The 15,301-nt window shown below is 46.3% G+C and overlaps 1 protein-coding gene across 2 annotated transcripts in view; it reads right to left on the minus strand.

Moving 5' to 3' along the window:
- CDON (cell adhesion associated, oncogene regulated) overlaps window positions 1-15,301 on the minus strand; it is a 42,506-nt gene that overhangs the window by 8,578 nt on the left and 18,627 nt on the right. For both annotated transcript variants that reach the window (XM_065855781.2, XM_071798769.1), the window contains exons 5-16: window positions 15,119-15,262; window positions 13,865-14,146; window positions 12,827-13,096; window positions 12,007-12,066; window positions 9,452-9,714; window positions 7,965-8,139; window positions 7,531-7,659; window positions 6,573-6,779; window positions 5,686-5,867; window positions 4,916-5,021; window positions 1,976-2,098; window positions 198-419 (exon numbers count right to left, since the gene is read on the minus strand). In XM_065855781.2, the coding sequence (XP_065711853.1) occupies window positions 198-419; window positions 1,976-2,098; window positions 4,916-5,021; window positions 5,686-5,867; window positions 6,573-6,779; window positions 7,531-7,659; window positions 7,965-8,139; window positions 9,452-9,714; window positions 12,007-12,066; window positions 12,827-13,096; window positions 13,865-14,146; window positions 15,119-15,262 (2,163 nt within the window). The remainder of the gene's footprint in view (window positions 1-197; window positions 420-1,975; window positions 2,099-4,915; window positions 5,022-5,685; window positions 5,868-6,572; window positions 6,780-7,530; window positions 7,660-7,964; window positions 8,140-9,451; window positions 9,715-12,006; window positions 12,067-12,826; window positions 13,097-13,864; window positions 14,147-15,118; window positions 15,263-15,301) is intronic.

A 15,301-nucleotide genomic window follows, 5' to 3' on the forward strand; every position in this document is an offset into this window, starting at 1 on the left:
TAAGCCTCCGCTTTTAACAAGTATTTATAATTACTCATGAATTTTGAGATGCAATGAGGAGCAACCTGCACGGGTACTTCAAGTTCAAGTCTCTAAATATTGGCTTGTAAAAGGAAAGCGCTTCCCGTTGCTAAAATATGAACGTTACTGATTTGATTCTGATATTATTTTTGTCATGGAAGGAGACGTGAACTCACTGTGCAGGGCGTTCTGCTGCCGGTTCTTCCAGAGGCACATGGCGATGAAGATGATGAGGATGAGGACCATGCCGCCCAGGACGCAGCCCACAATCAGGTACAAGGTGTCGCTACCACGGCCGGAGCTGCTGGCCGGGCCGGCGCCGCCGACGCGCTCGGGGGGACCTGGGGGGGTGCTCAGGTCCCTCGCTGGGTATTCGGATGCTCCAGGCGTGCGTTTCACTGGGCGTGAGCAAAAACAAGTGCAGGTACAGTTGTTAAATGCATCTTTTTCGTTATTAAAATAATTAGCGCTGCGCGGGGCACCTCTTCAAGTCATCAAGGTTCCAAGTTAATATTAAAAACCTATATATAAAAACTATTGGGTAATAATGGTTTGCCTTGGAAAAAGATGATTTGCCAGCTCGCTGAGGTCACTCAGAATGATGTAAAACTGTGTTCCCACCTCAAAAAAGCCCGAGTTTTTCCACTTCTGAGGCCGGGCAGAACCACAATGTGCATTTTTCTTGCCCGGCGGTCGCCAGACGAGCTGGTTTGGTGTGATGTGAACCCTGCTCACCCCCTTTTCAAACCAGAAGAGTTAAAACATGATGCCAGTTTAACCCCGGGATTAAACTGATATATTTTTTTTCAGCTTGGATTTGTTGCATTTGACACTAAAAATGTAAAAAGACATTAAAAGCCTTAAAAAACCTTTTTGTTTTGAACACTAAAAATGTAAAAAGGCCGAAGAAGAGGTGCCTGGGTTGGAATGAAGCTGCTTGGGGGGAGCGAGATCTGCGCATACACAACTGTCACGGAGCCCCCGAGACACAAAGCAGGCGCACAGAGCGGGGCGGGCGGCCCCAGGGGCTGGGGGGCAGGGGAAATGGGGGAAAAGGGAAAAAAGAAGGAAAAAGATAAGAGAGAAAAGGAAGAAACAAGAACAACAAAGGAAAAAGGAGAAAGGAAAAAAGAGGGAAAGGGGGGAAAAAGAGAGAAGGGGGAAAAAGGAAAAAGAAAAAAAGGGCAAAAAAGAAAAAAGGGGGAAAGGAAAAAAGAGGAAAAGGGAGGGGAGGGGAGGGGAGGGGAGGGGAGGGGAGGGGAGGGGAGGGGAGGGGAGGGGAGGGGAGGGGAGGGGAGGGGAGGGGAGGAGAGGAGAGGAGAGGAGAGGAGAGGAGAGGAGAGGAGAGGAGAGGAGAGGAGAGGAGAGGAGAGGAGAGGAGAGGAGAGGAGAGGAGAGGAGAGGAGAGGAGAGGAGAGGAGAGGAGAGGAGAGGAGAGGAGAGGAGAGGAGAGGAGAGGAGAGGAGAGGAGAGGAGAGGAGAGGAGAGGAGAGGAAAGGAAAGGAAAGGAAAGGAAAGGAAAGGAAAGGAAAGGAAAGGAAAGGAAAGGAAAGGAAAGGAAAGGAAAGGAAAGGAAAGGAAAGGAAAGGAAAGGAAAGGAAAGGAAATGGGGAAAGGGGGAAAAGGGAAAAAAGGACAAAAAAGGGAAAAAAGAGAAAAAATAAAGGGAAAAAGGGAAAAAATAAAGGGAAAAAGGAAAAAAATGAAAAAAGAAAAAAGATGAAAGCAAAAAAGGAGAAAAAAGAAAAAAAGAAAAAAAAAAAAAAAGGGAAGAAAAAGAGACAAACCCCCAAGGCTGCCCCTGACTAACAATATTCTCCCCCAGGGCAGGAAAGGCGCGGAGCTTTCCCCAGAGCTGCTCCGGGCTCTGCTGTGTCCGGTCCCACCCAAACCAACCCCGACAGACCCCAAAATTCCACCCGAGGAACCAAAATTCCCGATTTTGCGCCCAAACCTTTGGTTTCGCAGATCATGACGTTGCTGTACTCGCTCTCACCGCCCTCATTGTAACACTGCATCTTGATGTCGTACGACGTCTCCGGTTGCAGGTGGTTGATCAAGTGCCATTGTTTGGTACCTATGAAATTAAAATTGAAATAAAAATTAAAATGGAAATTAAAATTGAATTGCAATTAAAATTTAAATTAAAATTTAAATTGATATTAAAACTGAAATAAAAATGAAAATTGCAATTAAAATTGAGAGAGAGGTGCCTGAGGACTGGGGGAAAGCAAATGTCACTGCAGTCTTCAAAAAGGGCAGGAAGGAGGACCCAGGTGACTCCAGACCGGTCAGCATCACCTCCATCCCTGGGAAACTGATGGAACGACTTCTCCTTGGTGCCATCTCAAGGCAGAACAGGGAGAAGAGGGTCATTAGGGGCAGTCAGCATGGCTTCACCAAGGGGAAGTCGTGCTTGACCAACCTCACTGACTTTGATGAGGACATAACAAGATGGATGGATGATGGCAGAGCGGTGGACGTGATCTCCTTTGACTTGAGTGAGGCATTGGACACAGTCTGCACAGCATCCTCACAGCTGAACTGAGGAGTGCGGTCTGGATGAGCGGGCAGTGAGGTGACTGCGAACTGGCTGAAGGGAAGAAGCCAGAGAGTCGTGGTCAATGGGCAGAGTCCAGTTGAGGCCTGGATCCAGTGCAGAGCCTCAGGGGGCAGTGCTGGGGCCGGGATTATTCAATATATTCAGCAACGATTTGGACGAGGGAATAGAGTGACTGTCAGCAAGTTTGCTGGTGACACCAAGCTGGGAGGAGTGGTGACACTGGAAGCTGTGCTGCCATCCAGAGACCTGGACAGGCTGGAGAGCTGGGCGGGGAAACATTTAATGAAATAGAACAAGGGCAAGTGTAGAGTCTTGAATCTGGGCAGGAACAACCCCAGGTTCCAGTGTAAGTTGGAGAATGAGCTATTAGAGAGCAGTGTAGGGGAAAGGGAGCTGGGGGTCCTGGGGACAGCAGGGTGAGCATGAGCCAGCACTGGGCCCTTGTGGCCAGGAAGCCAATGGGACCTGGGGTGGGTTAGAAGGGGGTGGTCAGTAGGTCAGAGAGGTTCTCCTGCCCCTCTGCTCTGCCCTGGCGAGACCACACCTGGAATATTGTGTCCAGTTGTGGCCCCTCAGCTCCAGAAGGACAGGGAACTGCTGGAGAGAGTCCAGCGCAGTCACCAAGATGCTGAAGGGAGTGGAGCATCTCCCGTGTGAGGAAAGGCTGAGGGAGCTGGGGCTCTGGAGCTGGAGAAGAGGAGACTGAGGGGGGACTCATTGCTGGGGATCAATATGGAAAGGGGCAGTGTCAGGAGGATGGAGCCAGGCTCTTCTGGGTGACAACCAGTGACAGGACAAGGGGCAATGGGTGCAAACTGGAACACAGGAGGTTCCACTGCAAGAGGAGAAGCAACTTGTTGGGGGTGAGGGTGTCAGAGCCTGGCCCAGGCTGCCCAGGGAGGTTGTGGAGTCTCCTTCTCTGCAGACATTCAAACCCGCCTGGACCCCTTCCTGTGGAACCTCAGCTGGGTGTTCCTGCTCCATGGGGGATTGCACTGGATGAGCTTTCCAGGTCCCTTCCAACCCCTGACATCCCGGGATTCTGTGATTCTGTGTGACACAATTTGCCCATTTTTCGCAGGAAAGATCCATCTGGGCCGCACAGATTTGAAGGTGTAAGTCAAGAAATGTCAAATCAAGTGATTTTTCCAGGCCTGGCTCCCAGCCAGGGGTTCGTTCCAGCTCCCAGAGCCCCGAGCGCTGGGCTATAAATCACTTTCCCTTTTTACTTTCACTGCCCTGTGACACATTTTAATAAACAGTTTAATTAACTGTTTGAGGGCTCGTGATCCCCTGGGGAAAATCCACCTCAGAGTTTGGAGCTGTTGCTCAGAGACCCAGAGAGACGCTGGTGTGGGCAGGGGGAGAACAAAGGGAAGGAAAAGAAAGGAAAATGGAAAGGAGGAGCCACCTGAGCAAAGCAGTTTTGCTTTTTTGTCTTTAAATAAATGGCTTTTTGCCCCTAGCAGCATTTCTGAGAGCAAAAAATGCAAGTTTTTTTGCAGTTTTGAGTGCCTGGAAAGGCAAAATTGAACAGGAAAAGCCAGGACTTGGTATCATGAGGTGTTTTCCACGACTCGCATCGTGGCCAAAAAATTAAATAAGAATTAAAAAATCAACCAGAAATGAGGTGATTTGGGTATCTAATAGCATTAAAGCATCAAAATATTGTGTGGGTTATTGTCTGGCGGGGGAAAAATATTCAAAATAAAGGGTCGCTCCTCTGGTAAGTGAAATAAATGAGAGGGGAAAACTAATTAACGTCATCAGGACGGAATGAGATCAGCGCGTTTGCTCATGAAAATGTTTTTAAAAGGGTTTTTTTCCACTTCTGGACTAATCGAGACATTATCTAATAAGTTCTTCCAGGAAAATTATGACCTAATGTGCGCAGGGAAAACACAAATAATTTGATTAAAAGGCCAAACGAAGCGCAAATGTGGCAATGAGGTGGGTGTGGGGAGAGAATTGCACACCTGGCTTAAACAAATTGAGGGAATAAGCTTAAAAACAACTAAGTATGATGATGTGGGGGTAACCCAAGTGGGTTTACGTCACCTTAAATCTTATTTATGCCGCTCTTTCCCCGACGAGTTTAAGCAAATCTGGTTTAAAGAGATCGACATGAAGGATTTGAAACAAGGCACGGATTTAAAACCAGTTTTAGCTCCTAAGTTTCCACCTAGAGGAGGCTCCGGATAGAAGAAATGAGCTCAAGTGTGGGCAGAACGTGACGTTACGTCGCCAAAATATATTGTCAAGGCTTAGTCTTAGTTTAGATGTGGCCCAAACCCAGCTGAGGCGGCTAGGCAAGGTTTTGTTAAGCCCTACCTTCCACAACGTCCCTCTTGTAGTCGCTGTCATTGTCGCTGTCTGTGGGCCGGTAATAAATATAAAATCCTTGGATGGGGGTGTTGTTGTTGCTGGACGTGATATACTGCAAGAAAATTGGGAATTAGAGCCCCAAAATTGGAATTAATTGAGTTCCGCTGAGCCGTTTGCACTAAATATTGCCCTGAAATACGGATTTTGGTGCAAGGGGATTTAATTCATCATGAATTTAAAAAAAAGAGGGTGACACAGGGACAAAAGCCCAAGTTGGGGGCGACACTTTGCTTCCCAAACCGTTAATTCGGGTTTGACCATGAATGGCTGGAAAATCTGCGGGATTTATGGATAAGTTAAGAGCGGTTTTAGTTCAGAAAGAGTTAAGGTCGCTCTCAACCTCAGCTCAGGGATATTTGAGTTGAAGTTATGCGGCCTCCCGAGGAACCAGAGGTTATTTGGAGTTTATTATCCTTAACGAGCGAGTCGAGCAAACGAACGCCGGGAACTCGGCGCGTTAAACCCTCCAAAATATACCGGGGGGTTGGATTTCAAAACAAGAGCGAAGAATTTCTGCGGGTTTGGAGATTTTAAAGCGCTTGTTTAGAGAAGACGGAATAATGGGGGAAAGAAAAATGTTTCCACTTCGACGCGCGGGTTTTAAGCCTGGCCTAAACGCGAACCACGGGAAACAGACTCAAATCGCCGCACGAACAGGGGGTTTGGGCTGAGTTAAGCCTGAGCACGGGTCTAAATTTTGAGACACCGGCACCCACCGTCCATTTCAACATGATCTGCGTGTCGCTGACGGCCTCGGTGTAGGCGATGTGCGGCCCAGCCACGGGGCGGCTGGAGAAGCGGCCGGTGAAGCCGGCGACTTGGTAGGGCCGGGATGCGGCGCTGCGGGGGCTCTCGCCCAAATTGTTGATGGCGATGACGCGGAAGCGGTACATTTCTCCTGAAAAAGGCCAAAAAAATCCAAATGGAGAGTTTGGAGCAAAAGGAGCGCTAGGAGAGGTGAAACGGATTAGAAACGGTGAGCGCAGACACGGGGAAAATGAAACAATCAGGGCAATTCACTCCGGAAAAATCCAAACGTGGAGATGGAAATGGCTGCACCAGCTCCAGAAATCCTTAAATTGCAAAATTACATTTCAAGGGACACTCGTTGCCGTCTGTCCCCGAGATTTCAAGGCAGGAAAAACCAGGAGAGACGTTTTGCCATTAATATATTTTGTTCTTATTGCGTTCGGAGTGCTTAAAAAATTAATAATAGGAATAATATATGATCCTCCAGAGCACAGGAATGAGTATTAAATTCTCTTAGTGGCTTGTTGGTTCGGGGGTATTTTTGGTTGGTTTGGGGTTTATTTGGGGAGGATTTTTTTTTTTTGTTGGGTTTTTCTACTTGGAAAACCAGAAATCAACTTGAATTTATGTAATGAGCTCCGATTCCACCAAAATAATCCCCAAACCAAACCAAAATCAGGTTAATCGAAGCAGAAGCAAAGCAAAACCAAAGTAGGATTGAAATGGAAACAACCAAAGCGGAATTGAAATGGAAACAACCAAAGGAGAATTGAAAGCAAAACAACCAAAGTGTCGCGGTCTCTGTTCAAAGACTCCAACGAGGTGAAAAGGAATTTGTGGGTTTTTTTAATACCTGGCTCCAAATTTCGAACTTCCACGGAGAGTTTGGCGGGCGAAATGTTCTCGGCCGCCACGAGCCAGTCGCTGCTCCGGCCCAAGCGCTTAAACTCGACTTTAAAGGCGGTGATGGGGGAACCGCCATTGGCGCGAGGGATCCAGGTGACGTAGACGGATGATTCCGAGGCGGCCGAGACGGTGGGACGGTCGGGGGCTTCGGGGACTGCAACGAGAAATTCCCTCAAAAACAGGGTTCAAGGCAACAAAAAGTTTGATTTTTATTGGATTTTTCTGTCGTGACTGATTAAATTAGACTTTGTGTGTTAATAAGGAGGATCTTAAACCCTCCCGGAAAGATTTGTTGTCTAGAAAAGGTGCTTGAAGAGCAGAAAATAAAGGAATTATTTATTAATTGATTGTTTTATCAATTTAATAATCACAAAAGATACGGCGTTGCGCTGCCCCTATGTGGGAAGAGAAACTCAAAGGGAAAAGTGTGGTTGTTGTTCTGGAAAACGTCGTTATTGTTATGCAAAATTTGAAATGCCCCCAAGGCGCCATAACCGGCACTAACGAGCAAGAGAACGCGGCGCAAACGAAGCGAAGGAGCAATGGGTACTTACTGAACTCACTGGGTTACAGAGAGCAGCGGAAAAGAGAGAAAAAGGTGTTAGTAAAGCTGCCAGAACACCACTTTGACAACCGTCCAGCTTCGCTAAATGAGCTTGTCCTCGTTAACGCTAAAGAAGACCCAGAGGAAGAAGGGGAAACCAAAGTATTTAGCAAAAATCAATGGCAATTTTAAATATCGACGTGAAAAATCTGATTGATTTTTAGAGTGTCCTTGGAAAGTTTCGATTTTTGTGAGGTTAGGAGGTGAATTTGGTAGATTCAGCCAAACCTCGAGCTGTGATAAACACAAATTAAATTGGATTTGTCTCTGTTTGCAACAGAATTTTGGTTTTTGCACCTACCCCCGCTGTGCCGGGACGGGTCCGGGAGGACGACACCGAAGTTATTTGTCCCTTCGTGGACGACGGGATGTTTGGGGACACCGGCTGGTGGAGACGGAGCCTGAGTGTTCTTCGAGGATGAGGTTCTTTCTAAGAAGAATTTGATGCACGGTACGTCAGGTCAGGGTTTGTGATAGGACCAAGAAGCTGGAGAAGGTTTGTGATGGGACCAAGGATCTGGAGAAGGTTTGGGGTGGTGGGATGGAGGGGAAGATGGTGGGACAGAAGATCTGGAGAAAGTTTGTGGTGGAACCAAAGACCTGAGGAAGGTTTGGGGTGGAACTACAGATCTGGAGAAGCTTTGGGGTAGCTTAGCAGACAACACAGAGTTGATGGAATTGAAATAAACATCCCCAGGGAAGCAGAGACCCTGAGAAACGTCACTTCACACCCACCTTTGCTAGTGCGGAAGGTCAGCATGGCTGGCTGGCCCTCGCCCGCTGCGCTCCGCGCCACCATCAGCACCTCATAGAGGCTGGAGGGCTCCAGCTCGTTAAGGCGCAGCTCATTCTCGCTGCCGGGCACGCGCACCGTGTGCCACGTCCCTGCCGCGCTGCCGCCGTCGTCCAGCTGTGCCGCGCGGGGACAGAGAGCTCAACGTCAGCGGCCAAAGGAGTAAAAACCAGCCTAAAACCTGGCCTAAAACCCAGTCTAACCCTCTAATCCCTCAGTGCCTTCGCACACTGGCAACCAGGACTCAGCAAAACTCCATATATTTTCCTATAATTTGCGCTTCTGCCACAAATCAGCACTTTTGCAATGACCTTCATGTGATAAACTCGATTTATTTTCCCTTGGTTTTGGGAAAAAAATGGTCATTTTCACACGTGGTTAAACCAGCGAGACCAAATGATTTTAGAGAGTTCAATCCGCCTTTAGCTGGCGGTGGCTGTGACATTAACGCCTTAACTAGAAAGAGATGATTCCTCGACTATCCTGGCTTTTCCGTTAAAATATGAGCAACAAAAAACATGGTTTAGTTACTTCTTGAGGCTGGAAAAAAAAATATATAAAAAATCAGCAAGGAGGCCAAAGATTAGGTTTTATTAATGCGTGTTTCTTTTTCTCCAAAAAAAATCTCATTTTTAAATTTAATAGCGGATCACCAGCTCAGTTTAAGAAAGGGAAGAGATTCGGGGTCGACCTTCGCAGGAAAAAATTGCCCCAAATCTGAAAGGAAAAGATGAAGATTCTACCAAAAATAAACGACTAAACAACATAAGACTTTAAGACAACTGAAACAGGAGAAGTAAACACTGGGGATTATCCAAGTTTACGGCTTTGTGAAGCGCCCGCAAAAAATCCCAATTCAAAAATGGAAGCGTTGCCTCCAGGTTAAGCAAAAATCAGGATGGAGAGGATTAAAAAAGAAGCTTCTGTAAAATAAACCAAACGGTTTTGCTGTGTTCACTGGGAAGAACTGAGCATGGGTGTCGCTTGGCGCTGATTTTAATTACAATATCACCTGATTTTTGCTTCGGAAATTTTAGTTTAGTTTGTATTATCTAATTTTGGTTTAATAGAGTGTCTTTGGGACGCAAAGGCACAAATTCTGACAGTTAGGCTGAGCCCAAGCTTCCCTTTGGATCGTAAGTGTCCCTGCCAGATTCAGCCTTGCTCAAACAAGTGTATTTTTAACGCTGCTGAAGTTGCGGTCCTGGAGCCCAAACCCCCATTGAATAAATGAAATAACCCCCTGAATTAATCTAATTTCGAACTAGATATTAATAGATATTATTAGGTAATAGAACAGGCTGCCTGTGACCAACTAAACTGAGCTGTGGTCACATGCTTCGACTATTTTCTATATTCTCCGGCCCAACGCCACGTGGTTTTTAATGTAAATTCCTTGTGAAATGGGGAAGAATAGGAGAAACGTTACCTTGCGGTATTTGACAAAATAAGCGTTGACGGGTGAACCCCCGTCCCGGCCCGAGCGCCAGACCAGGGTGTAGGTGTCGGGTTTTGGGGTCTGCGGGGGGCTGAGGATGATGGGGGCGTCGGGGGGAGCAGCGGCGCTCGCAGCTTTTTCTGTTGCGGCCGAAGGGGATTCGGTCGGGGTCAAGCTCCAAGAAGCCGTTTCGGCAGCAAAATCGCGCCGGGCGACGTCGGCGGGAGGAGTTTCTTCAGTTTCCATGGCAGTTTCTGGAGGGATCGGAAAGGGAAGAGGTTGGTTACGGCTTCAAACGTCCGCTTGCATGGCGCGGAGGGGAAAATACAGAGTTTTAAAGTGGCATTTCCAAGCAATGCATCTTTTTCAGAGCAAAACGGGTTTTTTCTTGTTATCTTTTAGTGTGGTTTGGGGTTTGTTTTCTGCAAAGAGAGAAAACATGAAACACGATGCGCAGACACGGTTTGACTTGTATCTCAACTAAATCAAGCAGCGGCAACGCACATTAAAATAAAATATATAAGATATACAGCTATAATTTGATACAAAGGGAGGGATTTACAATTAAGCGCTGTCGTACTTTTCACCAAGAGCACATTCCCCTCCCGCAGTTTCAGCTGGAATTTCAATCGACTCGACGATTTCGTCACGGAATTTATGCCCAAAATCTGGTTTTGTGGACAATGAGCTTCTAGAAATCCCGCTCCGGCCTCCTATTTATTGTGCTTGCTATTGAAAAATCAAAAATAATATCTATAAAGCGAGAAATTTGGGAAGCGTCGACAGATGTTCGGAGCCCTCGTGCCTCTTTAATATTTTTCCCAGATTTGCGGAGGTTTCTGTTCCGCGCTGGGGTCTGGAGGGGAAGGGAATGAAGGGAACTCGGTTTGCAAAGCAAACAAAATTCCTTGGGTATGTAAAGCCGAGGCGGATTCCTCCAAACCTCCATTAAAATACCAGCAGCAAGTGCGGCCGCTATTTTTGGCCGCTTTTTAAACCAAAAAAGCCAAAGAGGCAAATTCTCTTGATTTGCTCCCAGCGAGGATCCCTTGTTTGTTTATCCCGATCTATTTTGTATTTGCAGAGGGAAGGAGGCGGGGACGCTGTCCCCAAAACCAGCTGGAATTTGCTTAAAACACCTGAAAAACCCTTTGTAGGTGGGGGGCAAACATGGACTTTCGCACCCAAATTAATTGTGGTTGAGGCTGGTGACAGTGGAGCCGTCGCGGTGACGGCTGCGCCGGGGGGTCGTGAACACTTGGAAAGGGCTTTGGGTTTTGGTTTTGCTGTTGGAAAAACAACTTGCATGAAGCAACTGGGATCTGAGCGCTTTTTGATGCGAAGTTTCTGGAGTAATTGCTGCCCAGGGCGGGCCTTTCTTTGCCGCTGTGTCATTATGTGACTTTTTTTGGCTCTTTTAGTGCCCAGAATCCTGCCTCTGAGAGCAGAAAAGGACCAAATAGCCCAAATTTGGGCATTAAAATAACTTTTAGTTGCGGATAAATGAAGCCACACGTGCCTGGAAAGTCTAAAATCAGTCTTCTCAGCCACCTACCTGCACTAAATATTCATTTTTCTCACATTTTACACCAACCTACCTGCTGCTCACACATCCGCAAGTGTATTTTTCTCCTTCGCTTCCATTAGACGAAGCGATTTTTGGAGAATTAACCCCGCGTTTCGTAACTTTGCGCCACAACTGGCTAAAAAGGCCTTAACATAAGCGTCACGAGTCCTGAATCCTCAGGCTGTCATTTGCCATTCTGGTGGTTTCTCGCTATGAAACGCCCTGCCCGCTTTTAAGACCACGCGATGAATCACGTTGTGGAACAGATCCAGCAGAAAGAGGGAAAGAAATACCTATATTTTCAGCCAAATAAGCTCTTGTACTGTGCTCTTGCATTAGGAACAAGCTGCCGAGGCTGAGAGCGGCTTAAGGTGATTTTATTATTAAAGAAACGCAGATTAAGGTGCTTCGGAAGCACAAATTTTTAATTAAAATATCGAAATGTCGGAGCGTGTCTTTCCAGAACGTTTGAAACCCCCAAAATCGCCCAGAAACCACTCAGGGATTTTATACCTGACCCAAATGTCTCAACCACCCCCTAACACTGTAATGACTGGTGCAACACATTAGAAAGCGACCAAATTAAGACGCGAAACATTAAAATTGAACTTAGCACCCTGAAATTCTGAGTTAGAGCAGCTGGAATTGGGATGATATTTAGTTTTGTGTTTCTCCCCCCAGCAAAGTCCAACAAGAACTTATTTTAACCCTCCGCAAATCACCTCCTTGGGGTTTCTTTCATTAACCTTTAAGCACCTTTTCCAATTATTTACATGGTTTTTGAGCTCTAAACCAGCGCTAAAAAAGAACCTTAAACACGGGGCCGCATCTTGACCGTAAATCCAGCTGGATTTCCTACAGCAAGATGAGAAATTGAAGTGGCTTCACGTAACTAAACATCCTGTGAAGTGAACTCCCGATTCATTTCCCCCGCACCACTTAATTTGTGTCAATTATTTTATTTTGAGGAGTTTCTCACCGAAATCGGGAAGGGGGGACAGCGTGACCGCAGAGACGGTAACTGGTCCAGAGCCTTTCCCTAGGGGGAAAAGAGAAAAATAGAATTAATATGATGCTTAACACCAAAAGGAGTCGATACAATTGTAAAAGAGACACAAGAGCTTCTGCTACACACAACACGGGGAGAATGGGAAGAGCAAAGGTCTTGCCAATGTCACAAATCAAGTTGTTTGGGTATTAGAAAGTGTTTTAGACTGAAAAATGATCAAAAAGACTCTTGATCTAACACAGGGGAAGCGCAAATTAACCCCAAATGTGATGATTGGTTTAGAAACTTGAGGATATGGAGCAGGAATCGTTACTTGTTGGTCAATATGGCTAAAAATACCAGTTTGTCCAGCACAACCGGAGCCCAATTCTATTGCAGAATAAATCGTGTCCAATTTAATCATAAGCAGATTTAATTGCAGTTGGTTTTAATTACCCTAGAGGTACCTGCACCTCTGAAAATTCAACTGCGAGCACCTGCATTCTAAGATTTGCTACAAATAGGGGTCAGAAGCAAATCAATAGATAATTTAGGGGCAGAACCAGGATATTCTTGAAGTATAAAGGCTTCATTTGAAATTTGAGGGCTGCAAGTGCAAAGAGTGGTCAGAAGGAAATAGATACGTAATCTAGGGGGAAAAGCCAGAATAAAGGTTGAAATGTAAATGGTTAATTAGAGATTTGAGGGCTGTGAGTGCAAACAGGGCTCAGAAAGTAGATACATAATCTAGGGGGAAAAGCAGAATATTGTTGAAGTATAAAGGCTCAGTGAGAGTTCTGAGGGCTCCTACCCGGCCGGACACGGAGTCTCCCCGTGGAGAGCGCAGAGCCCAGCAGGTTGGTGGCCACGCACTGGTAGACGCCGGCGTCGGCCGCGGTGACGCCACGCAGGCGCAGGCGGGACCCAGCCTGGAGGTGCCGCGGGGACGGTGGCAGTGGAGCCGCATCACGGAACCAGGAGATGGCTGGTGTGGGAGTCCCGTTGGCCTCGCACCAGAAATGCACCGTCGCGCCGGCCGCCACCGTTTCGTCCTTTAATCCCCTGGAGATGGAGGGAGGTTCTGAAAGGGAAATAATTTTATATAAATTATGTCGCTATCAGAGTTAAGTCCTGGAAAAGACGCTGCAAACTGTTACACAAATTATCGCATATGACACACTACATCCTTCTAGTTCTACGCAGCTTAAAGTTGTTTTCTTCCACGCGTTTAAGGGTCTCTCCCTTTTATTATGCTAATACTGTCAATAAAACACCTGTTTTTTCAAATATAACCCCTGTAACAAGAGGAATTCCCATAACAAGGGGTGTATTATGTCAACAACCTATTTTCTGAGTTACTTTAATGTACGCATTTCAAAAATCCAACCGAAACCTCAAAGGACGGGAAAATCTGTTACAAAAGAGAGATGAGGAGCTTGCAGCCACACAAAAGAGGCCAAATATATTTATTTAGCTTTTGGTTTTTTGTCCTCGTCCAAACATCCCACTTCTCCTCGCCAGTTTTTTGCTTATATACACCCTCAAAAGAGAAATATCTGACGTCTGGCGCGTTACTGACACCATATCCCACATACACTTGGCGCTCCACAGAAAAATAAATAGCTGGGTTCTTCCCTCGGAGTTTATTATCCTTAGTGTTTGATTATTTCAGGAAGGACTGGGAGAGATAAATAGCGATGGGTTTTAACTTGGGAGAGACGATGAGCTGCGGTCTTTATTCCTTATTTTAACATGAGAAAGAACGTTGGGTTATTTGCAACCAGACGCCAACACCAGGGAGCGAACAAGCAAAATTTTGGATGTCAAAATGGCTTTTTTTGTTTCTTACCGAGTACAGTGAGCGAATAATTGACGTATTTCACTTCGGCTCCGTTTCCCACCACACACGAGTAGTTCCCAGCGTCAGTCGCCTCCAGTTTGTCGGTGCTGAGGTGCGAGTGGCGCAGGCGCCAGCGGCCGTCGCTTGATGCGGCGTGGCCGTCCCGGAGCCAGCGCGGCGCCGACCGCCCGGTCACCACGCACTCCAGCGTCACCGCGCTGTGCCGCGGCAGCGCCAGGGCCTGCGGGGCCAGCGGGTGCAGGATGCGGAAAGCGCGCGAGGGAGAGGCACCTAATAAAGAAATAACTAGATTAAATAGGTTAAAATGATCGCTTGAACCCCCCCAGGCAAACCAGCAGCAGTTTGGTTCAGGCTCCAGAGGAGTGAAAGGCCTGAGCTGCAGCCAAGAGCTCCTGTTAGGAAACCCGAAAGGTGCAGAACGGCACCTGAACCCAAATAACTTGTGGGTTCAGGGAGCCTCGTGCAGACTTTTCCCACTCTATGCAATTTCGCTAAATTTTATTCTATAAATATATATAAAAAATGTACACATATACATACAAATACATATATATATGTACAAATATGCATATATCTATAAATATATATATAACTATATATATAAATATGACAGCCTGGATGAGCTGCTTTGAGTTCTCCCTGCTAAATAACTGGCTGTACGGCGATGGTTTTATCAGTGGATGAGCCCAGTTTAAGTTTAATATTAATCATTTAGCTTAAGTAGATGCACATTAATGAGTTATTTAGAGACACACGGTTGCGTGTTTTTAATATACCCTTTGCTTCGTGTTACTTGGTAATCTGGACTTGCTAAAACGTTAAGCTGTAAAGTTCTGCTCGTATTTACCAAACTACACAATTGCAAGATAAGGAGTATTTTGCACTTTGCTGAGAAGAAAGGATTTACTGAGACAAAACAGCACCTACAAGGTTATGGACAATAAACAAGGTCTGGAGCTGAACAAAACAAAGGCCCACGTGGAATTGCAGAAGAAGATCCTGAAATTCAGCCCCAAAATCAGTTTTTAGTATTTGTAACATCCCTTTTTCCAGGGGTAATTGCTCTGTCCTCTTGGGATTCACGAAGCAGCCACAACAAGGGGAAATAAGAATTAAAGGTGCAAATAACACAGGACAGACATTACATAGAGACCAGCGGATGTTTCAGCCGATACGCCCAGGCTAAAAAATCTTTGGGATGTTATTTATTCAGTTCAAAACGTGTTAATTTTGGACACTCACGTGTGACGATGAGCTTTTGTCCGGCAAGTTCTGTTCGGAGATCACCGGTCACAGGGTTGTACGCGGCGCATTTGTAGGATCCTTCGTCTTCTAAAGACACGTTCAAAATCTGCAGGTTTCCAGATGGGAGAATTAGGTACTTGTCTAAACAAGAGGGGAAGGAAACAAGAAAAATATATTTAG

The sequence above is a fragment of the Patagioenas fasciata genome, chromosome 24, assembly GCF_037038585.1.
Source record: "Patagioenas fasciata isolate bPatFas1 chromosome 24, bPatFas1.hap1, whole genome shotgun sequence".
NCBI lineage: Eukaryota > Metazoa > Chordata > Aves > Columbiformes > Columbidae > Patagioenas > Patagioenas fasciata.